At 53.1% G+C, this 25,820-nt stretch overlaps 2 protein-coding genes and 1 long non-coding RNA gene across 12 annotated transcripts in view; 1 reads left to right on the top strand and 2 right to left on the bottom strand.

Annotated features, from left to right (window-relative positions):
• Positions 1 to 434: 434 nt before the first annotated feature.
• LOC117079776 (sodium/potassium-transporting ATPase subunit gamma) lies at positions 435 to 8,192 on the bottom strand. 4 transcript variants are annotated; one of them, XM_033203755.1, is made up of 7 exons: positions 4,825 to 5,261; positions 4,333 to 4,715; positions 2,853 to 2,891; positions 2,580 to 2,654; positions 1,144 to 1,180; positions 951 to 981; positions 435 to 797 (listed from the first exon to the last, which is right to left on the bottom strand). In XM_033203755.1, the coding sequence occupies exons 2-6, from the start codon at positions 4,427 to 4,429 to the stop codon at positions 957 to 959; spliced, it is 273 nt and encodes a 90-aa protein (XP_033059646.1). In that variant the 5' UTR covers positions 4,430 to 4,715; positions 4,825 to 5,261; the 3' UTR covers positions 435 to 797; positions 951 to 956. The 4 variants fall into 4 exon arrangements, with proteins under 4 accessions (XP_033059646.1, XP_033059645.1, XP_033059648.1 ...); XM_033203754.1 differs by having other exon boundaries at positions 435 to 800; positions 4,825 to 5,117; XM_033203757.1 differs by lacking the exons at positions 4,333 to 4,715; positions 4,825 to 5,261 and adding an exon at positions 8,083 to 8,192 and having other exon boundaries at positions 435 to 800.
• A 5,391-nt stretch (positions 8,193 to 13,583) lies between these two features.
• On the top strand, positions 13,584 to 16,416 carry LOC117079778. 4 transcript variants are annotated; one of them, XR_004435612.1, is made up of 5 exons: positions 13,584 to 14,168; positions 14,358 to 14,513; positions 14,613 to 14,887; positions 15,241 to 15,483; positions 16,379 to 16,416. It is a non-coding gene; the product is annotated as an uncharacterized LOC117079778 (long non-coding RNA). The 4 variants fall into 4 exon arrangements; XR_004435613.1 differs by having other exon boundaries at positions 15,241 to 15,510; positions 16,379 to 16,402; XR_004435610.1 differs by lacking the exon at positions 16,379 to 16,416 and having other exon boundaries at positions 15,241 to 16,031.
• Positions 16,417 to 17,087: 671 nt separating this feature from the next.
• FXYD6 (FXYD domain containing ion transport regulator 6) overlaps positions 17,088 to 25,820 on the bottom strand; it is a 39,803-nt gene continuing 31,070 nt past the window's right edge. For 2 of the 4 annotated variants that reach the window (XM_033203750.1, XM_033203753.1), the window contains 7 exons: positions 22,855 to 22,917; positions 22,130 to 22,168; positions 21,931 to 22,005; positions 21,290 to 21,326; positions 20,448 to 20,497; positions 19,899 to 19,948; positions 17,088 to 18,392 (listed from right to left, as the gene is read on the bottom strand). In XM_033203750.1, the coding sequence (XP_033059641.1) occupies positions 19,920 to 19,948; positions 20,448 to 20,497; positions 21,290 to 21,326; positions 21,931 to 22,005; positions 22,130 to 22,168; positions 22,855 to 22,912 (288 nt within the window). In that variant the 5' untranslated portion in view covers positions 22,913 to 22,917 and the 3' untranslated portion in view covers positions 17,088 to 18,392; positions 19,899 to 19,919. The remainder of the gene's footprint in view (positions 18,393 to 19,898; positions 19,949 to 20,447; positions 20,498 to 21,289; positions 21,327 to 21,930; positions 22,006 to 22,129; positions 22,169 to 22,854; positions 22,918 to 25,820) is intronic. The other 2 variants (XM_033203751.1, XM_033203752.1) reach the window with 1 other exon arrangement.

Consider the following 25,820-nt stretch of genomic DNA (forward strand, 5'->3'; position numbering starts at 1 on the left):
ACCCACCCACCCTGGCCCAAGGGTGTACATGTGGAAAAGGGCAGAGCACAGGAATGTGACCACACACAGGCTCATCTTGGTAGCCTGGGGCCTCTCCGCAGCAACTCCTAGGCAGGGTTGCTTCCAGGATCCTAGCAGCAGCGCCTGGCGCCTGGGGCAGAGGCCTTGTAGGTATCCAACAGGGCTGTGGCTTTGACCCCCTGGGCCTTTCAGACGTCCCAGGTTCATAAAAGCCAGGCTGAGGCCTCTGTCCCCAGGGCTCCTGCCAGTTCAGGGGGAACAAGGAGTGGCCTACAGATGACAACACTGAACGTCTTGCTTTTACAGGCAGACAAGTGCCTGAGCAATTACTTGAAAAAACAAATGAGACCTGGCTGTATTTGTACTTGAACTTGGAGAGGCTGGTGGTGACAGAGGAGGCAGACAGGCAGGCAGGCGAGAGAAGCAGCGGTCTCTGATGCCAGCTTTATTATGAGCATGAGGTGGCAAGGGGCAGGAGGTGGCGATACCACCTGGGGGTCACATTGAGTCTGGAGCTTCCTTCTGCTCAAGCACTGGCAGTGATGGGGACAAAGTTCTACAGCCCAGGGAAGAAGAGGAGGTACCAGAGGCAGGGCTTGGCTTCCCAGCTGGCCCCAGTGCAGTGGGTGGCACTGCCGAGGCTGAGAAGACAAAGGCAGGTTGGGGCTGGGCGGGTTGCAGCAGAGGTTGGGGTTTTATTTCCTCCTTGTCCATCTCACTTTTCTCCAGGGCTCCTCTGTGATCTCCTGTGGCACACACACCAGGCCCTTGGCAATCATCTTAAACACACAATAGGTGACAGACCACCTGGCTGATGTGTGGATGACCCTAAAATTCTCCCCTACCCAGTCCAGGAGCCAGAATTCTTCCCAGTTGCTCCCAAGCCTGCCCTCCCCTCCCGCCACCTTCCCCGGGCCCTCCTAGCATACCTGCTGTTACAGCCCATCTTCAGTGATTTGCCTGGTGGGGGAAGGAAAAGCAACAGGTGAGAGGGCCGGGGGAGGGGTGGGTCTAGGGATCCCTGAGGCTGGGGACCCCTCCACGGTGGCAGAGACAAAATCCTCAGCCCACCCCTCTTCCCCAGCCCGGAGCCCCTCTTCGGTCACCCCGGGCAGCGCTCACCTGCGCTTCTTATTGGCCCCACAGCGGAATCTCCTGCCTTGAAAAGAGAAAAAGAGATTTGTTTCCATGGACTCGTTTTCCAAGGAGATCCTGGAAGACTCAAAATTCTTCCATTCTCTCCTACCTCCCTCCTGCCAGTCAAGACTGCAGGGTCAGTCTTGGAGGCCACGTTTGACTGTCTCATTTTATTTTATTTTATATTTTATATTTTATTTATTTTATTTTATATTTTTTGAGACGGGGTCTTACTCTGTCACCCAGGCTGGAGTGCAGTGGTGCATAGCTCACTGCAGCCTCAAACTGCCGGGCTCAAGCAATCCTCTTGCCTCAGCCTCCCAAGTAGTTGGGACTATAGGCACATGCTACCATGCCCCGCTGATTAAAAAAACATTTTTTTTAATAGATCGGATCTCACTGTATTGACCAGGCTGGTCTTAAACTCCTGGCCTCAGGAGATCCTCTTGCCTTGGCCTCCTAATATGCCGGCATTACAGGCATGAGCCGCCATGCCCAACCTTCTTTCTTTTTATGTAAGGCTGAATCACAGGCATTCAAGAACCTAAGTCAGTCAGTCAGCAAATGTTTACTGGAGCAGATCCATGGTGGGCTGTCGGCATATCGAGAGCAGCGGCAGAGACTGGGCCATCATGGTGCCCCCAGCACAGTTGCCCGGTGAACACCTGGAAAAGGATGGCAGCAAGTCCAAAGCAGAGCCCCTTGCTTAGGCCACTTGCCTCCTGTGCCTATGTGCTCAGCCACCACCCTGCACCGCCCTCTGGGAGCTGCCATGGGCAACACGGGAAAATGGGGAGACCCACAGGACTGTGGTCCAAGCCTTCGGGTGGGGTGCAGTGGCACAAGTGCATAGAATTCCAGAGCCCACAGGTGTGCTTGCTGTATCTTCTTTCCATAGGTTGTGTTTTCTGTGTGTTTTTCTTTGGGTTGGACCAAAACAAGTCAATGTGCAGTTATTAAGCTCCAGCTGTGTGCCCCTTGGGTCTCCTTGTCTCCCCCAGAACACTCCGAGTCTGCCCTGGACCATTCTTAGAGCGCTGTCCTGACTACTGTGTCTTTGGATGCTAGCCCTCATCTTGTGAGGCAGGTGGGATCATCCCTATTTAACGGATGAGTCTGGGACCATGGTTAGCAGCGGGGGGCCTAGTCCCCCTGCCTGGCCCTCCGGTTGCCCCACAGGTTCACTGTCACCTCCAAGGCTCCTTCCGGGCCCACTGGAGGGTGCACTTGAGCAAGCGGGAACCACTGTTGCTCCCAGAGCCTGGCACCCCACCGGGCACCTGTTCCCACATCCTGCAGGGGGTGTGCGTGGTGGGGAGGCTCACCCCTTCCTTGGGGATTCCGGAAAGCCAGCTGCTCAGTGGCCTTGAGAATAGACGTGCCCTGGCCAGCACCCCTTCCCTGGACGCCACCCCACTTACTGAGGAGGATGAGGAGTCCCACGATGAAGGCCAGCCCGGCGAAGATCAGGCCCCCATTGCGGACATTCTCATAGTCTTGGGAAAGAGAGGGCAAGAGGAGTGGGATGGGTGGTCTCTCCCAGCAGCCATCTCTCCCTGCAGCCCACCCGAAGCAGCCCGTGGTCACGGGGGGAGATAAGGGGCACAGAGCATGGACCTGGGACTGGAAGAGGCCACTGCTTGGTGGGAGGGGTCCTGAGGGCTCAGGAAGGGTGAACAGGGGCCCAGGCTTACCATAGTAGAACGGGTCCACATCCCCTTTGGGGCTACCGCCTAGGAGAGAGCCAGAGGTGGGATGAGAGGAGTCACCAATGGTGGGCGAGCCACAGGAACAGCTGGAATTCCGTGTCCTTCCCTTCCCAGAGGACCCCTGAGGGTCCAAGCGGGCGAGGGGAGGCTGGGAACGGAGTGTTGCTAAAACCATTGCCAGCAGGCTTCTGCTTTAGGCGGCTTCAGACACAGTCAACTGGGGCCCAGATCCCGAGTGTCAGAGGGGGATCCGTGCTGTCTGGGGAGCCTCTGACCACTCCGGAAGGGAGGCAATCTCCTGCTCCTTGATTCCTACCATGGTAGAAAAGGCCAGGAGAGGCCTCTCCCATTAGACTCCCAGAGGCCTCTCTCCACAGGACCATTTGGCTATCAGGTGCTTAGCAGGTATTTGTGAAATGCATGAATAAATAAAACAGAACCTTAAAGTTTATCAGACAGAAGGAGGAAGCTGAGCCCAATGTGTAGACTTGTCCAAAGTCCTAATGATAGCTGAGACAGACCTCCTCTCCTACGTTACCATCCTCAGGGGAAGCAGATCTAGTTAAGAAACGTTAATATATAGTGCTGGTCAGGCACCAGGCAAAAGCTAACAAGACCCTAACTCATCTAACCATTATGGCAACCTTATGAGGCGTCAATGTCATTCTGGTGTAATCCACAAGAGGATGGAAGTACAGAGGTAATTCCCCCGCAGTTATAGAGCAAGTCAGGAGTCGAGCTGGGGTTTGAACCCAGGCAGCAGGGGGCTGAGAATGGAGGTGCATAAGCCCTTTGCTCTGCCGCCTCTCAATGGCAGGAGGGAAGGAGCCCATCAGAGGCAAGGTCCTGCCCCTGCCTCCAGGCCCTCCCCCGGATTTGGAGCTGCTCAGCAGGCAGGTCTCACAGTGGTGCCCTGCAACTGAGTACACTTACCCCGGACAGCCAGAAGGTGGCCTGGCCGGGACGCTTCTGCCACAGCTGAGGGCCACTACTCTTTCCTGCCCTGCTGGAGCCCCTTCTTGCACCAGGGAAGTAGAGCCCCAGGAGGAAGGAATGCGCAAGTCAGCACCTTTCAGGCTGTGGCAAACTGTGCCCCTGGGCAGTGGTGAGACTCAGGGTCTGGCAAGCCCAGCTGTCCCCAGCCGCCAGTCCCTGGGCCAGGAAAGGACAGGCCAGGAAGAGTCAGTGCCCATCCTGACGGGCCTGAGGTGCTGGGTGCTCAGGGAGACCATGAGGGACCCAGGTCCCGCACAGAAGGCCGTCTGCGCTGTCTTCCCAGATTAGGTTCAGGCCTTGTTCAAGATCATATGGGGATTAAAGTGTCAGAGCAACAGCTAGACCCAAGTCAAGGCTTCCCCACACACTCCAGGAAACCTCCTCCTCCATGGTCACCTGGCCCTGCACCACTTGCCGAGACCCTCTCTGCCCAGCACCCTCCCCTTTGTGCATCTGGCTCAAAACCCACCTCTGTCAGCATGCGCCCCTCTTGGTTTCCAGGCCTGAGTCAGTTCCTGTGATAGGCAGCCTTTGAGGAGTGTCACTTGAACTTGGGGGGCTCTCATCCCAAATCCAGCCTAGGAAGGCTGACCAGAGGGGCCTGCTCCTTCCCAAGCCAGATGGACCCCGTCTGCCTCCTGCCCAGGTTCAGATGGTCTAGCAAGATGCACTGAACTCAGGGCGAGTGTGTGCCAGGAGGCCGAGGAGGGACGCTCAGCTCTCCATCTTCTATCTGCTGCCGTTCTGCCACTCAAGTTATCTTTCTCTGGGGTTAAAGCAGGGTTCCCTTTTAAGTTGCAAATTTTCTTAGGGAGGAGGCCGACAGGAAGAGGGGCTGGGTACTCTGGAAGGCTGAGGTGGCAGGAGAGGGAAGAGTAGAGTCCAGCTGACCCTGCAAAGGCAGGTCAGTCAGAGCCGCCCAGCCTCACACACGCCCGGGCACACACACCAGCACACTCACCACCGTCCATCGGCAAGCCAGTCATTTCCCCAGCTGAATGGGCTGTCTCCAGTCCCCTCTTCCTGCTGTCTCTGCTTTTTGGAGAGTGTCTGGCTGCCTCCGCAGGGTGGCCAGGGACGAGGTGGGGGCATTAAACATTAACAGTGCCAGGTAATATTTACCCTGGTCACAAGAAAAGCTGCAGTGTGGATGGAGGGGCTCCTGCTGCAGGGTGAGGAGGTGCGTGGGGAGGCAGGGGCAGGGAGGAGCTGGCTGAGTTTCTAAACCCTCCCAAAGGAAATTTCCAAAGAGAAGGGCTGGGATGGGTCAGCGGTGGTGCTGTTCTGCCAGCTGGGGAAGCCACAGCTGGGGCGGTGGGAACAGGAAAGTGGAAGTTGCATGATCTCTTCAGTGTACACTGTACTTGGGAGCTTCCGGGGGCAGTGTCAGGGGTCCCACAGAGCCCCCAGCCCAGGCAGGGCCCACCGCACCAGCCACCATGGATGCCACCGCTGCAGCTGCTGTTCCTTATGTGGCACTGGAGGCTTTCCTGCAGTGGTCCCTAGGAGCCTGGCCCACTGCTCCCCCACCACATCCCTGGAGCACCCCCAAAGCCCACTAGCAGTAGATGCTCCAGAGGGGTGCTTCATCTGTCTTCCTATTCATCCATCAACGTGCACCTGCAGGTCACACCTCAGTTGGAAGGGCTCCAGTCATCCCCAACTAATTTCTCCTTCCCTGCCGCCCCAGCACTTCCTCCTACCACCATTTGGCCTGGCTCTCGGATTGTTTCCTTGCCAGTTTACCATGGCACATGCAAGATCCTTAAGGACGGGGCAAGACTTTCATTGCAGGGATAATCCCCTGCTTTCATGGTTTACCAAGCACTTTCCTCATGGTTATCTCCTTAAGCTTTATGTTTCCCATTTTACTGATGAGGCAGGTGTCTAAGGCACAGAGAGGTGGGGGCCTTGCCCAGGGTCACACAGCCAGTGTGGGGAAAGTGGAGAATGACAGTCAGGCCTCCTGCTGCAGGAGGCAGCTGCTTTCCACACCTCGCAGGCAGCCTCCCCACTCCACTGTGACCTCCTTCACCCCGGGACTCCTGTGCTGGGTAGTCGCGGGTACTGTGGAATCCTCGTTAAGTTCTAGTCCATTGAATTGGCCTCCAGAAGAGGCTGAAGCCCAATGCCCACCAAGCAGCCAAGGTCAGTGGCCAGCGGCCACCAGGGGTGCTTGAGCCCTCCTGAAGGGAGCCACTCTATCTATGAATCCTCCCCAAGCAGGGGCAGGGCTTGGCACTTGAGTTCACACCCTGGCCCTCTCACTTGCTAATAGTATGGTCTCAATTACTTCACCTCTCTGTGCCTCAGTCTCCTCATCTGTAAAATGGGCACAGTACCCAGCTCCTAAGGTGGTTGTGAGGGGAAGCGAGATAATGCACACAAAGAGCGTATCCCGGGGCCTGGCACACAGTGAGTGGCATCATTGTTACTGTTATATGTATGCTGATTGAAGAAATAACAGGCATTAGCTTTTGGCAAATGTTTGCTGTGGGACATGGAAAAGTCAGCCACTCTCCAATGAAAATGGGCACGAATGAGTGAGCTGGAGGGAATGTCATGGCCCTGAGGATCCGGTGTGCAGCTTCCTTCTGCTTCCAGAGCCAAGGAATATATATTTGTGCAAACATCCCAGCAGAGCCAGCGTTTGGTGAAGATGGACCATGTGCCAGGCTCTTGGTAGGCACTGCATCACTTAATTCCTGCTAGCGCTGTTTTACAGATAAAGAAACTGAGGCTGCTCATTTGCTTTCCACAGTAGTCACTGGAGGTGGCCAGGGCAGTGTCATGATCCCCACTGGGTACACCAGAAAAACCGAGGGCAGGAAGGTGAAGGGACTTGCCTGAAACACACAGTTAATGGCAAACCGGAGGCAGAAAGCCCAGACCCTCCAAGGTGCGCTACCAAAGCTACTGCCGTCTCCACACAAGGCAAGGGTGCTCCCTTTACTATACAGGATTGTGTCATCTTGCTGGGTTTTGTCTATGTTTGTAAGCCTCCGTGGATTCTTTCGGGAATAATAAGAGTGCAAAACTAAGTGGGAAGTTAAATAAATTCATCTGTCTATCTATCTATCTGTCTATCTATCTATCTATCTATCTATTGACAACCCAATCATTTCCAAATGGACTGTCTCCTTTTGCCTCTTCCTGCTGTCTTTGCTCCTTGGCGGGGTGGCCGGGGATGAGGTGGGGGCATTAAACATTAACAGTGCCAGGTAATATTTACCCTGGTCACAAGTAGAGCTGCAGTGTGGATGGAAGGGCTCCCGCTGCAGGGGGAGGAGGTGCCTGGGGAGGCACCTATAGATGGATGGATGGATGGATGGATGGATAGATAGATAGATAGATAGATAGATAGGGATGATAGATTGATCAACAGATAGATGAATAGGAAACAATAGCTGGAAGCTAGTTGCATTTTTAAACTCTGTGTGCAAGGCACCATTTCAAATACTTTACAGATATTAATTTTTTTTTTTTTTTTGAGACGGAGTTTCGCTATTGTCACCCAGGTTGGAGTGCAATGGCGTGATATTGACTCACTGCAACCTCCGCCTCCCTGGTTCAAGTGACTCTCCTGCCTCAGTCTCCTGAGTAGCTGGGATTACAGGCATGCGCCACCATGCCCAGCTAATTTTGTATTTTTAGTAGAGACGGGGTTTCACCATGTTGGTCAGGCTGGTCTCGAACTCCTGACCTTAGATGATCCACCTGCCTTGGCTTCCCAAAGTGCTGGGATTATAGGCATGAGCCACTGTGCCCAGCCAGAAATTAATTATTTAGTCATCACAATGACTCTTACAAGGTAAGGAAGGCATTATTATCACCCCATTTCATAGAGGAAGAAACTGAGGCCCAGAAAAGTTAAATAACTTGCCTGAGGTCAGATGGCCAGAAAGTAGGGAAACCAAGATTTGAAGCCAGCAGTCTGGCTTCTGAGTTCCTGCATCTCTGAAGGACAGATGGACAGACAAATAAATGAGGTGGTTGGACAAGCTGCCTTCCCTGCCCTCGCAGCTCAGAGATGCTCTGCACACGTTTCACAGCAGGCGCACGACTTCATATGCAGATGCTCTCTTTTGGAAATTCTGCCTCTCTTCCCTTCTGCTTTTCCTGCGCTTCTGGGGAGCTTGTGGGTGCACTTGAAAGGGACGGGGCTGGCACCTGTGTCAGAGCCTGAGCAGGGAGGAGAAATGGGGTTCAGAGGACTCACCCAGGTACCACCTGTCCATAGCAGGAGCTGCTGGCTGTCTCCAGGGGTGCAGGAGAGCAGGGAGGTGCCACTTGCCCGGGGCCTGGATGGAGAGTGGCACTCCCTCCCCTTCACACCTCAGGTGAGCCCACAAACAGGAAGAGACACAGGCAGGGAGGAGGGGCTGGCAAGGGAGCCCTTACCTCGTGCCCACTTGCTGGGGCAGGTTGGGGCAAGGGATCCACGTGAAAGCCAGGGGAGATTCTCTGACCTCCACCTGGCACCTGGGGATGGAGAGGCTGTCAGATGCAGTAGAGCCAACCACAGCCCCGGCCCTGGCCCTCTCCCTTGAGAGTCTCCATGCCACAGCCAGCCCAGGGTGCCCGAAAAGGGTACAGGAGCCAGGAGGAATCAAGGAACCCAGTCTTCCCCAAGTCCCTGGGCTGGTGGCAGCTGAGGGAGACCTTCAGGAGCATGGGTGGGTCCCCTGAACGTTACTCTGCTGCACCTCCATCCTCCAGCCCAGCTGGGCTGTTGCCTGGACGTAGCCTGCCCAAGACCCAGTCTATAGCTAGGCATCCCCTGAGACTGGGAGGCCCAGCTGCAGCCTCTTGGGGGAGTGGGAATGGTTTCCAGGACCCTGTCCTGGGACCTAAGGCACCCGTCCCAGCTTCCTGTGTCGTTCTGGTCATTGGCAGAGAATGGGGAGCAGCTGCAGGGCTGGGAGCCGGAGCTGTGATGGGGGCTGCTCCTGTGGGCTGCCCTTTCCGCAGCTGAGACCCCTCACTCAGCCCACAGTGGCTCACTCAGCCCACAGTGACTCACCCCAGCTGTGATGTCAGGCCCACCTCTCACACCTCAGAGGGCTCAGCTGGAGACACCAGCAGCCTAATGAGGCTCTGGGGTCTGCTGGTTGGTATCAGAGGGGAATGGCCAGAAGACAACACTGCTAGGCCTAGGGCAGGGTCAGATCCAGGAGCCAGCAGGGAGCCGCAGGGAGCCCCACTAGCCCCACTCTGCCCCAGGCAGAGTAGACCACTAGGCAGGGTGTCCCACCATGCAGGGCAGCCCACTACGCTGCCCAGGCAGTCTGTTCCTCGGCCACCAAGGCTTTGCCACAGCTAAGCTGCAGTGAGCAGTCTCTGTGTGGCTGACTCGGGACCACAGGGTCTCCCTTAGGTTCCTGTGGCCGCCCTGGCACGGCCACCCCAACGCGGACACAGAGAAGCAGAGTTGGGAGGGGCTGGCTCTGGCCCCAGCCTCTGACCGGGCTCTGGTCACTGTGACTCCTGCCTCTCTGTCCCTCCTTTGCAACACTCTCTGTCCTGAAGGGAGGATTCATGACATCCCAGGGAGCCCTCACAGGGCTGAAATGGAGACCAGGAGGTCTAGAGAGGTGCTATTTCTTACCAGGATGGGCTGAGATCAGCGCTGGGGTCCCTGAGCACAGCCCTGACTCCAGGCTCTCTGCACCTTTCCCTCCAGACCACCCTGGAGGCAGGGCCAGACCTGCCCTGGGGTAGGTAAGAGCTCGGCTGGCAGGCGGGCCTGTCCCATGCTCCCAAGTGGAAACCTGCCCACTCAGCCCAGAGCAGCCGAGTGGAAATTCCCCAAGCTGGGGATAGAGAAGTTGACAAACCTCGGGGCTGGGTAAGACTTAGAGGTACCTGGTCCAAACATATTCTAAGTGGTTCAGAAAAGTGGAGCTCTCAGCCAGATCCCCCACACCCATCCTGCCAGTATACACACTCCGTTCCCTGCCCGCCCCCAGTGTTGCGAAGGAAGGCATCTCTGTCTCAGAGCCCTGTGTGATTGATGGCCCGACTAGAAAGGACACCAAGGCCATCCCATCCAAACCCCTCCCTTTACAAGTGGCTCCCTCTCCTGCTCAAAATGCTCAGAGAGGGCTCAGATGATATGCCAAAATCTGTCTGTGTCCAGAAAGAAGCCCTTCTTTTTTTTCTCTCTCTCTTTTTTTTTTTTCAGATGGAGTTTCGCTCTTGTTGCCCAGGCTTGAGTGCAATGGCGTGATCTCAGTTGGCTGCAACCTCTGCCTTCCGGGTTCAAGCGATTCTTCTGCCTCAGCCTCCCAAGTAGCTGAGATTACAGGAGCTGCCACCAAGCCCAGTAATTTTTGTATTTTTGTATTTTTTATTTTTAGTAGAGACCGGGTTTCGCCATGTTGGCTGGTCTCGAACTCCTGACCTCAGGTGAGCCCCCACAGGCATAAGCCACCACACCCAGCCAAAAAGCCTTTCTTAATCTGGCTCCAGGCACCTCTGAGCTGGTCCCCCACCTCCCTGCTCTGCTCTCTGCTCCAGCCATGCCGGCCTTCTTGACACCTCTCACCCTCCAGGACCTCCGTACAGGCTGTTTCCACTTCCTATATGCTCAGCCTCCACAGGGCTTCCTGCTCAGCGCACACTGGCTTCAGGGCTTTCTCCAAAGCCCCGATTCTGGGCATCTCTGTATAAAATGTTCATACTACCGCCTCAGCCTGGCTTTTCCTCTGTGGCACTTGTTCTTACCTAAGGTATGTGTTTCCCTTATCTTGTTTGTCCCTCTCCCAACTAAAATCTAAGCGCCAGAAGAGCAAGGATTTTTGTTTGTTTCTTCTTTCCTCCATGCCTGGAACAGCACATCGTGGGACCCAGTTTTATAAAGTGAATGAATCAGTCCCAGGCAAAAATCAGGCAAAAATGGGGACAGGACAGAGATGAAATCATTTCTCCCATGCTGCAGGCAGACCCAGGACTTTCCTCAGGCAGCCTCCTTCCATGCTGTCGCCTGTCCTGTGAGGAGTCACAAGACTCGATTTTCCCTCACAGAGGCAGCAACCCCCACCTTGCTGACAGCTCCTCCAGAGTCCCTCTCAGAGGGTTCTCTCTCACTCCTCTTGCACCCCCTCTCCTCTCCCTTAACCTCCCCTTCCTTCTCCAGTCCTGTAACAATTTTCGGAAATTGTCCTGTCTGTTCTTTGGGGGAAACCCAGGCATTTGTTAAGTCAAGCAGGTCCCACCTCTCTCCCTTCACTCACGTTTAAGTCCTTCTCAGACTTCCTTCCTGTCCTCCCCCAGCTAGCTCAGGTCATGGGTCCTAGCTGGCACTGGGACAGGGAGCCCCTCTCTGAGACACCTGCTCTCCTGCAGAGAGGTCGAGGCCCTTCCACCTGTGGCCCATGTTCCTGAGAGCAGCTCAGCTCAGGAGGGTCTCTCCTCCTAGACATCTCCATGCAAGGGACCCTGAGGGCCAGACACACCCATACATAAATCCCCTTTCATCCTGAGACTTTGCTGAGGACTGCCTGACCCTGGGCAAGGGCACCCCTCTGGGTCTTCTCCACCTGCAAAATGGGGTAATAACACCTACCTTGCAGGATTGTTGTGGGAACAGAGACAAGGTAGGTCGAGCATTTGGCCAGAGAAGGTCCTAAAAAATGATGGGTGTGTTTTCCTTACTCTGAACTGGTCCCCCCAGGAGACAAGAATACTCACGGCAATCCCTTCCCTTGGCTCAGTCCCCACTTGGCGTGATCTCTAAAGCAGGCTCCTGGGAGCACCCTGCCCTGGCATGATCCCTGCTGGCCACCACGCACCCTGCATCTCCAGCCTCCCTTTCGTCTCCACACAAAACCAAGAAACCTCCTTTGTCTGGTGGTTCCAGGCTGGAGACAAAGGAGCATCCAGCTGTGCTCTCCTGTTTTCTCCAAGACCCAGAGCTCTGGGAGATGTTGGGGAGGTAAGGAGAGGCAGCGCCCACTCCTGGATGCGTCAGCACTGTCACAGCTGATGAGACAGTGCCCTGAGTGGCGAGGCCTCCGTCTCCCCTCTCTCCCCCAAGCAGGCCTCCCTTTTGTTTCCTGACTCCTAAATCTCAAGGCAGTCATTTGGGGTAGTCATTGCTGGATTGGTGGGGCAGGGAGGAAATAGGCTGGAATTCAGCTGACCTCTGTCTCCCTGGCGATCAAAGGCAGGGGCCCTCAACACCAGCTTCCCAAAATGGGGCTCTCCAGCTCCGCCGGCTCTGGCCTTTGTGGGAGTTTACAGCCTTGAACTCCAGGTCCCCAAATCAGTTCCTCCTGGTGTTGACTTGCAGCTGGAAAGGGGCTGCAATGAAGCAGAAGCCAGAAGACCTAGAAAGCCATGACCCCCAGCCCAAGTCAGTCCTCAGCTGCATCACCCGTGTGGCCACTGGGCAGGGAAAGCGGCGGTTCCCAGGCCCCATTTGTGCCACTCAGAGGTCCTGAATCCTGAGGAACGCTGGCTCCTGTCTCCTGCTGTGGTTGCAGGTGCGAGGTCACTGGGGTCTTATAAGGCAGGGCTGGAAGGAGGTGGGCCCCAGAGGGTCCATTCCTTGAGTGTTGGCTTCAAGATGGCCTGAGCCATGGTGCACAGAGGTTCTGAGAACTGCCAAAGGGCAATGTACTCTAAGAGTCAAGGTCACCAGCTGGTGACAAGGGCAAACCCATTTGACCCACCTCTCCCACAGTGAATACCCTGGAGAGAAATGCATTCTTGACTGTTCTCAGAACTCACATCCAGGCTTGAACTACCACAGAGCCCATTTCTCTCCAGCTTTTCTTAGTTTTCTCCTCCTGGTAACCAAACTCCCCCTCACCTCTGAAAAGCAGCTTGAGGCTCGCCGCCTCCAGGAAGACCTCGCGGAGCAAGCCCACCCCTGGCTACTCTTTCCTTCCCTCCATTACCTTCCGGATGCCACTGACATGGCTCGAATGGCTGGCATGTTGCTGTGTCACCATTCTCTTCATTTATAGCACAGATTGCCAAGTCCCTGGCCTCCTTGAGGCCTCAGGTCGGGTAAGCTGTTAAATGTTTGTAACTGCACTGAGCCTAGTGCTCACTCTCCACACTTGGCAGCAATTCCACCTATTCCAGGGTCTCAATGGTTCCAAATTGCTGCTTAGAGCCTCCCAACAATTCAGCCAGGCAGGCTGTGCGAGGCCCATCTTACAGAGGACACCGCAGGTGGTCTGCAAACAGGTCAGAAAGTGAACCCAAGTCTAACAGAGACAAGAGGAACCTGGCCATCAGAGAATGAGGAGACAAGGAAACAGATAGTAATGCCAACATTAATAGCATAATAGCTACATGGAGAATTGTCACCGTGCTTCGATGTCCATTGTATCACTTTGATCCTGTGAGATAACAGAAAAGATTTTGAGGCATTTATTTTATAGGTGATGAAACTGAAGCTTAAGTGGCTTTTCCAGGGTTACACAGCCAGCAGGAGGCCCAGCTTACCCCAAAGCTAGGAAGGACTTGATTATTCAGCAAAGGAAACTGACAGAGAGGCTGGGGTCTTTCCAAGCTCACACAGTTAGAGCAAAGGGGACCTCGGGGATGTTCTGAGCCTCAGGCTCCACCAGACTTCCTCCAAGCCTGGCTCAGAGGTAGGAATCTGTTCTTCTGGACAGTGCAGGGGGGCCCCTCCCCACCAGTCCCTGCCACCCAGGTCCTTCAGGACATGTGATCACAGCATCACCTGCTCTGCCATCATTGCCTTGGCAGGTGCTCCACTGTTGTGCAACCAGGCCCGGGGCTGGGCTGGCCCCATCAAAGCAACAGCTGGTTGGCTTGGGCCGGCTGAGTCTGCCCCCCTGGAGCTCAGCTGTGACAGCAATGAATCACACTAATGGAGAGAGGTGGCCATTCCTTCTCTGTGGCCTGGAGACAGGTTTTTCCAAAACTCCTCCCCTGGCTCAGGCAAACACACCTGACCTTTCTCTCGCTGGGCCCAGGGTGAGGCAGAGCAGCCAGGAACAAGGTGGGGTGAACCAGACAGAGCTGGAGTGCTCTCCCACCCCCGCTCTACCCAGCCACCCCGCCAAGCCCATGATTCCAGGCAGGGTAAGGCCCTCCTCCCAGAGGAAGGGGCCAACAGTCCAGTGACCTTGGCGTGCGCTTCGCCTGGCACTCCCCTCACATTGCTCCCTACAGCTTGCACTCTGCCTCTGACTCTCTTCCAAGAACAATTGGACAAGTTCTAATCTACATCTTGCAAAAAAAAAAAAAAAACCCAGGACAGGTAGGAGGGCCACAGCACCTGGGGTCCCAGAAGGCAGACTGACACCTATTCCTACTGTGGGGGTAAGTAACGCAGAAACCGCCATGCAAAGAGACATGGAGGTCTTCGAAATGGAATGGTGGCGGAGGGGTGGCGGTGGAGGGAGTCACTGGGAGGCAAAACGTGCGGGACATCTGGGGTCACTGAGACCAGGGAACTTGGGATTCCCTTCTGGGAAATGACACAGCATGGCAGCTGTCCTTCCTATACAGTCAAACTACATTTGCCTCGTTAAACCAAATCACAGCTACAAACCAGTGCCACATGCCTGGAGGCTGAGTGGACACTCCTGGTCTTCCTCAAGGAGATGTATAGCACTCTGAGCTCTGATCCAGTTGATCTGTGTGAAGTCCTCAGACAAACACATAGTAAGTGTTCCATAAATGTCAGCTGCTCATTTTTTTTTTTTAATTATTACTATTTTGACCATCATTTCTTCGATTGTTCTTTATGTGTCTTGTTTCCAGACCATTCAACTCCCACAGGAGGCTTCTTGGAGCACGGTCCAGCTAGTTCGTCTTGAAGGGACAGCCATGCTCCAGGTGCAGTTTTGGGAGCCATCTGATTACTGTCCTTTCATCCAAGCATCTGCCTTCTGAAGGAGGCGAGGCCATGTGCTGTCAAGCGCTGTGGACAGACTGCCTGGGATCAAGTCCTAGCTTCTCCACCCCCAACTGGACCAGCCACTATTGTACCTCTGCCCGATCTCAGAACACAGCTGGATTACCAGGAGGAAAACTAAGTGAGTGCTTAGAGGCTGGCAAAGTAAGGAGAACCATTTGTAGGTGATGTGCTAAAGATGCTGACCATCATTCCTTACTCTTAATTATTATGAGAAAAATGAGAACCCCCTCCTTGGACTTCCTTATTCCTATGCTGAAGTGTAATGTTCTGTTTTTAACAATGTATGGAGGCAGCACACACAGTGCTTTGCATGCCTGGGGCCTCTAAGGATCTCAGTCTGGCCTTGCTCTGAAATTGCTGCAAGGCCTGCCAATTCCCTGATGTATCACGAGTGTTCCCGAACAATAAGCTCATTTACCAGGTCTAGCTGTGACCAGATTTTTTTAATCACCATGATCACTGGGTTGACAGGTTGAGCTTGAGCTCCACCATAAGCCTGAGTCTTTCCAAAGGCCTGGGGGACCAAAGGCAGAAGCAAGAGCACACGTAGAGAAGGCACCAAGCAAGCGGATCTGTACAGTTCTTCGGTTCTAAACAACTCGCAGAATCCAGGTGGACTCAGAGCCTGTGTGGCCACAGGGCAGGGAAGGTGGTGTTCCTAGGCCCATCAAAACCCCAAGGAACACTGACTTCTGTCTCCTGCTATAGCTTCAGGTGCCAGGTTCACTGGGGTCTTAGAAGGTGGGGCTGGAAGGAGGTGGGCCCAGAGGGTTCCACTCCTTAAGTGCTGGCTTCAAGATGGAAGATATGAAGACGTTCCAGGGGTTGATTCTTTTTTTGAGACCCTAAGATGTTCTAGGCTTCTGTAGAGCAGGCACAGTCCTTGCCCTCCAGGACTTGCATCAATAAAGACACAAAACACTGGAGGCAGAAGCTGCATACGGGCAACCTCCATGCAGAATCTGCCCGCATCTGTGTTTGTTCAGCCAACAGTGCTTTTTAGAAAGTTGAGTCAGAATGTCTTTGGAAGGACACTGTAGGTGACTGCAGGCACCATGCCCCATCGTCTCCCCAGCATATTCACATATTGGCATTACCTGCCTGGTCTCTACAGTCTGAATGCCAAGTATGAAGTGTGAATATAAAGGCAGCAAACAAGTGTGATTGGGGCACAAGAAAGGGATTCAGCTGGGTGTGGTGGCTCATGCCTGTAATCCCAACACTTTGGGAGGCCGAGGCAGGTGGATCACTTGAGGCCAAGAGTTCGAGACCAGCCTGGCCAACATGATGAAACCCCGTCTCTACTAAAAATATAAAAATTAGCTGGGTGTAGTGGAGGGCACCTGTAATCCCAGCTGCTCAGGAGGCTGAGGCAGGAGAATCGCTTGAACCCAGAAGACAGGGGTTGCAGTGAGCCGAGACCACGCCACTGCACTCCAGCTGGGTGACAAAAGCAAAACTCCGTCTCAAAAAAAAAAAAAAAAAAAAACCAGAAGGGATTCAATGCTACCTAACACCCAGGAAGCCTCCACAGAGGAAGGGGTATTTCATAATGCACATCACCCACCTTGTCACTCCCTTGATCCCTTCCTTCCTTTTTTCTTTTTAGAGACAAGGTCTCATTCTGTTGGCTGGCTGGAGTGCAGTGGTGCAGTCATGGTTCACTGCAGCCTGGAACTCCAGGGCTCAAGCAATCCTCCTGCCTCAGCCTGCCGAGTAGCTGTGACCACAGGTGTGCGCCACCATGCCCAGCTAAGATTTCACCATGTTGCACAGCTGGTCTTGAACTCCTGGCCTCAAGCAATGCTCCTGCTTCAGGCTCTCAAGTTGCTGGAATTACAGGTGTGAGTCACCACCCTGGCTTCCTTTTCAAGTCCTTAGGTAGTGGTCCCAGAACTGACCAAAGAGAAATGTTAGGATGTTTTACTCCAGGCCACTGAGTACTTGGAGAAGCCATTGTGACGCCCTTTTTTGCTCCAAGATGCTGTGCACTGTACAGGTCCTGCTATGGGATGTGGCTTGAGCCCAGTGGCCTGGGAAGGTGGGAGAGAGGGAGGGAGGAACAGAAATGGTGGGAAGGTGCGGGGAGGAAGGGTTGAGCAGGAGGGGAGGAAAGTGAAGGAAGAAAAGGAAAGGGAGGGAAGAGAAGCGACGAGGAGGCAACAGTGACAGCAGCTGAAGGGCTCTGTGCCTGCCTGGCCGGCTCTCCAGTCCTTGCTTCCTCCCTCTGACCATGGACAGACTCCCTCTGGCCCTTTAAGTTCCACAGGCCCTACAAACACTCAAGTTCTTTCACAGAAAGGAAAGCACCTCCGAGCCACTAGGAAATAAAGGATATTTTATTCCTTTTTTCTGTCGTTGTTGAGCGGATAGATCACGATACAGAGAACAGCAATGGGTCACAGCGCACGATTTGGTTGGTTTCCACGGGAACACATAGGACAGGAGGGGCGAGATCTGGGTTGAGTTCCCACTCTTGTTATGATCTTCAACCTCTCACTGTTCCCAAGGGCTGCACGGAGCCTGCCGAGTCTCCAACTCACCTCGCTCACCGCTCTGACTGCTGCCAGGCAGAGCGAAGGATGCGCGAGTTGCCTCTGCTGCCCATCTAAGGGAACGTGGGCAGAGAAGCAAAGGCCTCTGCTCTCCCTCCACCCATCCCAATGTGCTGGCCCCAGTGGAACAGGAGTCCTTCAGCTATTGCCTGCCAGAGACCCAACGGCAGGGACTGGAGTCTGCATCTGGATGAGCTGAGCTGAGCTATAGTTTGAAGTCTCAGAAGCAGGGAAGGTTGGAAGGGGTAGGGTCCCAGAGCCCATGGGGTTATTGCTGAGAAGATATGCAGGGGACACATTCCCCAGGGGCAGAGTAGAAGCCCTGGGCCTGGAATCTCCGGGGGCTCTGTGAAGGGGCAGGGCAGATGGGGATTCCTTGTGGAAGCCCTAGGGAAGAAATTGACCATGGAAGGACATAGCCTGCCTGAAGTCAATGCTGGGCTCACCAGCTCCTTGCTTTGTATCTCCAATTGCTGAGAGACCTTCAGACTGGGGTCGGGTGGGATAAGGAAGCAAGGTTTTTGTTAAATGAGTGAAAGGAGTCCATGAAGAATGATGACAAAGTGCTGCAAACCTTCCCAGGTCCCAAGACAATTGAAGACCACTGCCCGTGCTCTTACCCTACGCATCCCTAAATCAGGGGAGGGGGCTGGTCTCGGGGAACAAGCAGCCTCCTAGAAGCAGGAGGTGATGGAGGGCTACGGGGGCAGGGAGGAGCAGATGGCCATGTGGCTCAGCCCCTGCCCCGGAAAGCAAGTCCACAGTTCACTAACAAACACAATACCGTCCACGAACAAGTAGCCACAAAGACCAGTCAGCAAACACACACACTCACACACATACACACAGAAACATCACAGGAAGTGGGCAGGACTGCAGGCTGCAGTGGGGAGGCAAGTGTTAGTTGCATCATCAGGTGGAGGAATGGTGTTAGAGGGGATAGGATGGCGGGGGACACACAAGTTCTTGGCTTCTCCTGGGGAAAGGGCTGTTGCTGAAGTGGCCGGTTTTCTTAAGCATCGACATTTGCATCCAAAGGTTCAAGCAGCCACCTTCAGGTTCCGGAGGCTGAGGAGGAGGATAATTTAAATTAAAAACACTTTAGCTCGCCTCTGGTATCCGTATCTGTTTCTCTCCCTTCCTTGAGCACTTGCCCACTGAACTTCCCGGTATGACAGCCTTTCTGAGACACAGAGAAAGGAGACGAAGACACAGGGGAGGGGTGAACCTCAGAGGAAGCCTCTCCCAGGTAGGCTGGAGCCTGGCAGACACGGAAAGGAAATTGTTAAACCCAGGGCCTCCCCAGTGGTTGCTCACAGTCCTGAGCCTTAGGATAAAAGGTTTCTGAGAAAGAACTAGTTTGAAAAAAAAAAACGAAAAGACATTTCATTTCCAGGCTGCCTCCTCTGAGCCTTCCCATAGAGTCTCAGTCTGTGATGAAATAGACAGAACCCCAAGTTACCAGGAAGGGCACCTGCCTCCTAGATCGGGATCTTCGTCCATTCACACTTAGGGTAATCACTTGCCTTCGAGAGCCCCATCCAGAAGACGGGAGTAATGAGCTCTGCCCATCACGGGCTGCTATGAAGATGCAAAAGCACTTTGGAAAGAATTTAAATGCTACTCAGGCATGCGATACTGTTACGACCACAGTAGAAGCTGGTGCATCGGGCACTTCATCATCCAGAAACCTCTTTTAACTTACAATCTAAGATAAACTTATATACCTTTCTATGATGCCTTATTTGTATGGGGGGAAAAAAAAGGCAGAAGTGAGCTGACAAAAGACAAACCTTTTCCCTTAGGATATTCCAGGGCATGTCATAAAGCAAGACACACAGGACAGAGGGGAGCAGTGGCGCTGAACTACAGCCACGAAGGCCTGAGTTCACAGTCCGGTCTGTCACTCTCCATGGGGCTGTTCCCTCTGACATTGGTTTCATCTATAAAATGGGCTAAACCCCACTTGTCCCATCCTCTTTGTCTGGCAGACTTGAGTGAGTCTGTGTGTGTGGCTGCACTCTGAAAACCGTAGAGCATTTGCCAGTTACTACTCTCCTGTGACCCCTACGATGAACAATGGAAGTAGATGCTAAAATCAGTGCCCCTAAATGTGGAGAGGGAAGGATCATATACTATTTGCTCTACTTTTGGGTGGGTTGGGAAGTTTCATAATAAGGTGTTTTTTTAAAAAAAAGTGGCCCTAAAGTACTTTCTGAATCAGCACGGAAAGCCATTATCTTTATGCTACTTTGTGATTAGCAGCATTTCACTAACTCTTAATTCTCCCCATGTGGCAGCTGGGATGATGCCCTATGTACTCGGCCTTTGGGCTGTGTGGAAGCCCCATTTCCTGGTGTTTGCATGCACATGTGTGGGACACCTTGGGTGTTTCTGGTCCTGGTCTCTCTCACAGCCCCTTTCAGACTCCTGAAGGCTCCTCAGGGCAGGGCCCATAGTAAAAGCTGTGCCCACTGCAAAAGCTAGCCCCATCCTTCCTGCTTGAACTCCTGTCCAGGCCCTGATGCAGGCGGTGATGGTGACAGGGGCTGATCCAGGCAGTGAGCATCTCACCTTCCACCTGACAGCTGCACTTCAGTTCTCTGCTTTCTGGGGCTCTGTTGCTGGAAAGAAAATCAGAATGGATGATAGTAATAGACTCCTCACCCAGTGAGCCACCCCCAACAGCAGCCGTGTCTATGCCTGACTCTGCGGGAGCAAAGAGGTCACAGCCATGGGATTTCGAGTCAGAACGATCTAGGTTCAATCCTGGCCCTGCTACTTGCTGCTTACAGGAACCTGGTCACCTCTCTGAGTCCCTCAGTTATAAAATGAGGATAGTGATGCCTATCTCTCGGAGCTGTGTGCACATTAAATGATATGGGATCTGTGCCTGGCACAAGCAGATGCTCTGTAAATAGCAGGTGACACTAGTAGTAGCCTGTTTGGTGGAGTGAGGGGGCAATGCTGCAGAGGCCCTGGAGACCGCCTCTCCTGGCACTGCGGGAGCATGTCTGGCTGACTCTAGCGAGGCCATGCACCTGGCAACAGTCCCTTCCTGAGCCACAGAGGGGTCCCTCTGTTCCCTCTTTTCCATCTGGGCAGGTGGTCACAGACAGTTACCATTGGCGGTGATGAGGTTCTCCACCTGGGCTTCCTCGTCTCCTGGGGCCCTGCAGGAGGAGAAGCACAGCCCTGTCAGAGATCTCCAGGGCAGACCCAGAGAGCATCGCTCTGCTCCTCACTGGGGCACAGCCGCCTGCGGTCAGGCTCCTCCCAGTGCCCTGAGGGGCTGGAGCTCACTCTGCTGTGGGGTGCATGGGGCAGAGGGAGAGGTCTGGACTGAAGGGTCAGACTCGGAGGGAACTTACAGGCACCCTTCAATGTCAGCCCTCGACTTCTAACAAGTCATGGGAAGGGGAGCCTAAGGCCACATGGGGCCTTGGGTGTGTCCTGTCACAGGCTTTGGACTTCTGGGGTCCAAGCTACCCTTGGCTACTGTAGTAAATTAATAGGGTATGGCCTCTGTGTGGGAGAAGAAAGAAGGTCCACATGTCCGTTCAGCTCAAAGAGCCTCATGAACAGGTGACAAGCGGGGACTGTGTCGCAGGTCCTGTAGGGAGGACCTGGGCACCAAGAGAGGCCAGGAAGCCCTCTGCTTCCCTTCTCCCAAGCTCAACTGTCCCAAGGGCCTCCAGAAAAGGTTCCAGTACTTTCTTGTCCACTTCCCCTCCCCCACATATATCAGAAGAGACAGGATGGGCTGACCATCAATGTTTTGACCTCTCCTTTGCCCCAGAGTCTACCTGGCAGTCCTCAAACTCCCAGCCCTATGCCCCAACGCACACATTCTGCCTCTGAGACAAGAATCCAAGAGAATGCCCATTTGGAGGGGTCACACACCAGGGGTCCCTTCCTGTCCCACCTAGTATCACCCCCAATGTCCACTGCCACAGCATCCTTACCGGGGCTTCTGATTGAAACTGCACTTGCACCTGCGACCTGAAAAGCAAGGAAACCATCCAAGGTTATGCTCCTGGCTTGGCCACAGCAGGGCCAAGGGCCTGTGCAGGTTATGGGACTACATAAATGGCACCCCCTAGACCTGAGCAGTGCACAGTTTCCACAGCTGCACACAGTGGCCCTCAGATGGGGTAGCTTCTTCTGGGGCAAAGGAAATACATTCTACAGCTGGAATGGCTACATCCCCACAGCCCTCTTGATCATGTGAGTCAAGAGGGATCTGTGCAGATCAGGCTCATGTGGGAACAACAAACTCAGGGGCACATCCCTCGCACACTAGGGCAGTGCCTGTCTCCTTCCTCCATGACTGCCCCACTCATACCCTACGGACACAGCACTGGGAAGCCTCCCTACCGGTTCCTATCTGTGCTCATTGTCATATGACAGTTTCTTTGTTCCCGCTTCACTGTTTCACTGAGCACTTACTATGTGCCCAGTACACTATTGGGTGGTGAAGATAACATGGAGGACAGGCAGCCTCCTTTCCTCTCTGGGAGAGGGACCAACCAGGCTCTCACACTGTCCGACCTGCTTAGCAGCCTCAGTCATTGCTCTTACAGAGTGAGCAAAAGAATCAACTTACTTAGGATAAGGAGGATCCCAACCGAGAAGAGGACCACAGCGAACACCAGTCCCCCAATCCTCAGGGTCTGGTAATCTGCCAAAAGAACCAAGGGTGAGAGAGGAAGGGGCCAGGGAGAGGGTGTCTGTTCCCCCCATCCCTCCTGCCAGGCAGGGCTGCATTTCCCCTGACCCCTACAGCGAGGGTCACCATTGCTCACCGTAATGAAAAGGGTCCATTTCCTTCTCCTTCTCAGCTGCTGCAAAAACAAACAGTTGGTCAAGAGAAAGAAAGCTACACAACCCAGCTCCCAAATATCTAACCTTGCCTCACAGACCTCCATCTTCACAAAGGAATTCCGGAAGAGCAAGGCCCATTAAGCAGAGATGCCTAGAGGTGCACAGTAGGGGGGGCCTGCCAGTTAGGGGGTTGGGGAACCCTGAGGGCTGAGGGTAATGAAGGCATTGAGCTCAGTGAGGCTCTGAGTCATGCAACATCCACATTCACTGCCCCTTTTTATTACATCATCCCCAGAAGACAGGGTCAATTTTCCTCTTGTGACATACGGAGAAACCGAGACCAAGGAGGGACATGTGACTTGCATGAGGCCAACACTGGCTAATCATGGTCTAGAGACTGACATGCAGGTCTGACTCCCAGGGTTCAGGCCACAAGTCCACAGAGGCCCGGTGAGCTTGTGGGGCTTAAAAACCATGCCCTGCCGGACCCTTAGGGGGCAAGGGGGCAGGCTGTGTTGAGGTCTGTGAATAAATAGCTGCTGCCTCCATGACTTCCTCTGCTGACTGAAGGGAGAGGCCCTTGACCAGACATGAAGAACCTGAGAGTCCCTCAGTTCTAATGTTCCAAGGGGCCCAGAACCTTCCAGTAGAGAGGGCTGGACAGGATTGTCATCTTGTCACAGCCAGGTCCCAGAGGGGTACTTACCACTGGCCAGGACTGTGGGGGCCAGCAGGCTGCAGAGGAAGACCAGCACCAACTCCATGGCGTCTGGGGACAGAGGGAGGAAAAAATGATTCTCCGGCTAAGAAGCCTCCATTCATCAGCTTCAAGCATCAGCCTGACCAGGGGCCAAGTCAAATCCCCAGCTTTACTCTGCACTCATGACTTGATGAGGGTTCAAACAACCTAAGGACAAGCAGTTGACTTTTTTTTTTTTGAGACAGAGTCTCGCTCTCTTGCCCAGGCTGGAGTGCAGTGGCACGATCTTGACTCACTGCAACCTCCGCCTCCTGGGTTCAAGCGATTCTCCTGCCTCAGCCTCCTGAGTAGCTGGCATTAGAGGCGTGCGCCACCATGCCCGGCTAATTTTTGGTATTTTTAGTAGAAACGGGGTTTCATCGTGTTGGTCAGACTGGTCTCGAACTCCTGACCTCAAGTGGTCCACCTGCCTCAGCCTCCCAAAGTGCTGGGATTACAGGCGTGAGCCACCACCAGTTGACATTTCTTGGACTCTTAGAGAATGCTCTGCATGTATTAATTCAATTGGCACAATTGAGTTAGTACAATTAGCAATCACTACAACTAACGCAGGCTGAGAACCTGAAGCTTAATGAGGCTGACATCCACCAGAGTGAGTAGCAGGGCCTACATCCTAACCCAGCATAGTAACTCCTCCACCACACTGCCTGTGGGACGTGACTTTGGTATCTCATCTGTGTCCTTCTCTACAGGCCACCCTTCTGTGGCCATCTCTATTTCATTAAGGCCTTCTGTCGCCATCTCTAGTTCATTCTGACAGCCAATACCCTGTCAGAAATGTCTCTTAATATCAGATTAAATGGGGCCAGTAAACCAATGTCCCTCTAATCCAGCCAGCTAGGTGGTGAGGAGACTTGCGGTTTCCTGGGCCCTTAAGCACTGACAGCCCTCCTTCAGGTACCCCTCACATCACACCTCAAAAGTGCCCAAGGCAGCCCTTCCCACAGGCTTTGGTTCAGAATCCTCCAGAAAGATGGTTTGATTCGACAAAAGGAGTTTGAAGGCTGGTTCTATGAGCCTCAGCACCCCAGCCTCTGCTTCCCCAGAGGATGGGGAGATCTCTGCTCAGGAGCTCATCAGTCCCGGTCTCTGGGTGGATGGCCCCAGGTGGGCTATCCTGGTGGAAGCAGGAGGCAGGACCAAGAGGTGGCACCCAGGGATAGATTTCAATGGCAGGACACACACCAGGAGCATGGTTAAGAGCCAGAGAGCAGAGAGAGGCTTTTCCTGAACCAGGAAAGCCCAAGGCTGGGTCTGTTTTCCATGTGGGGTGAAACCGGCAGTGGCCTGAACCCCTGGACATCCACCCAGTCCAGGACCCTGATTGCCCCCAGCACGGTCACTACCTCCCCCTGGCCTTGAGCAAGCAGCCACCACTGCACTTCACCTCTCAGCCACCAGGGGTCAGAACGACCGCATCCATAGCCACCTCAAGGCCCAAACCTTGATTCAAAAAGCCTTTATCAAAAGGTGGTAATTTGCTTTTAATGCTATCTCATTTCACATTTGCATTTCCTTTGAATGCTACACTGTATTTTATATGTATAAAAATATATGTAACACACACATATAATGAGGCATAGTAATAGTAGAAACACCAATAACCAGCAGCTTAGGAAATGGAGCTTTACAAAGACTGCTGCAGTGACCTCTGGTTTCCCTTCACCCCATCCCCCTGCCTCTCTCCCAGAGGTGGCCAGTATTCCGAAAATATATTTTTTAAATTTTATTTATGTATGTATTTATTTATTTTGTTTATTTTGAGACTGAGTATTCCTCTGTCGCCCAGGCTAGAATGCAATGGTACGATCTCGGCTCACTGCAACTTCCACCTCCTGGGTTCAAACAATTCTCATGCCTCTGCCTCCCAAGGAGTTGGGATTACAGGCACATACCACCACACCCAGCTAATTTTTTGTGTTTTTAGTAGAGACAGGGTTTCACCATGTTGGTCAGGCTCGAACTTCTGACCTCAGGAGATCCACCCACCTCGGCCTCCCAAAGCGCTGGAATTACAGGCGTGAGCCACCACGCCTGGCTGAAAATATGTATTTTTAATCATTCCCTTGCTCTTCTTTTAAAAAGTTGCCAATCAACAGATATAAAATTTCAGTTATGCAAAATGAGTAAGTGCTACAGATCTGCTGTATAACACTGTACAGCATAATTAACAATATTGAATTGCACACTTCAAGATATGTTAAGAGGGTAGATCTCATAGTAAGTGTTCTTTTCACAATTTAAAATATACAATTCACACACCAGGAAGTTTGCCATTTTAAACTGTACAATTCAGTGATTTTTAGACCATTCACAAAGTTGTGCGTTCGTTACCAATCTCAGGTTCCAAGACATTTCATCATCCCAAGAAGAAACTTGTATCCATTGGCAGTCACCCCCGACTCCCCTTCCCTTTGACCCTGATACCATTCATCTACTTTTTGTCTCAATGGGTTTGCCCATTCTGGACATTTCACATAAATGAAATAATAAAATACATGGACTTCCGTGTCTGGCTTTCAAGTTAGCATAATGTTGTCAGGGTTCATCTACATTGTAGCATGTATTCGTATTTTATTTCTCTTTATGGCTGAATAATATTCCACTGTATGGTTATTCACCTTGCTCTTCATTTTAAAAATATATTTAACAGGTACATATATCTAAATATTATGTTGTTTAGTGTAGCTTTTTTGAACTTCATAATTATGATATCATGTTTATAGTCTTCTGAAACTTGCTTTTTCTGTTCAACATTATGCTTCTATGGGTCACTGACACTGTTACATTTAGCTATAATGCATTCATTTTCAGTGTGGTGTAATATTCCATTGTGCAGGTAAATGATCATGTACTGCTCTAGTCTCCTGTCAATGGATGTGTGTTTTTATCCCCTCAATTTTATGCTATTG

This window comes from Trachypithecus francoisi, unplaced genomic scaffold, assembly GCF_009764315.1.
Source record: "Trachypithecus francoisi isolate TF-2019V2 unplaced genomic scaffold, Tfra_2.0 Lachesis_group8, whole genome shotgun sequence".
In the NCBI taxonomy this organism is placed as follows: domain Eukaryota; kingdom Metazoa; phylum Chordata; class Mammalia; order Primates; family Cercopithecidae; genus Trachypithecus; species Trachypithecus francoisi.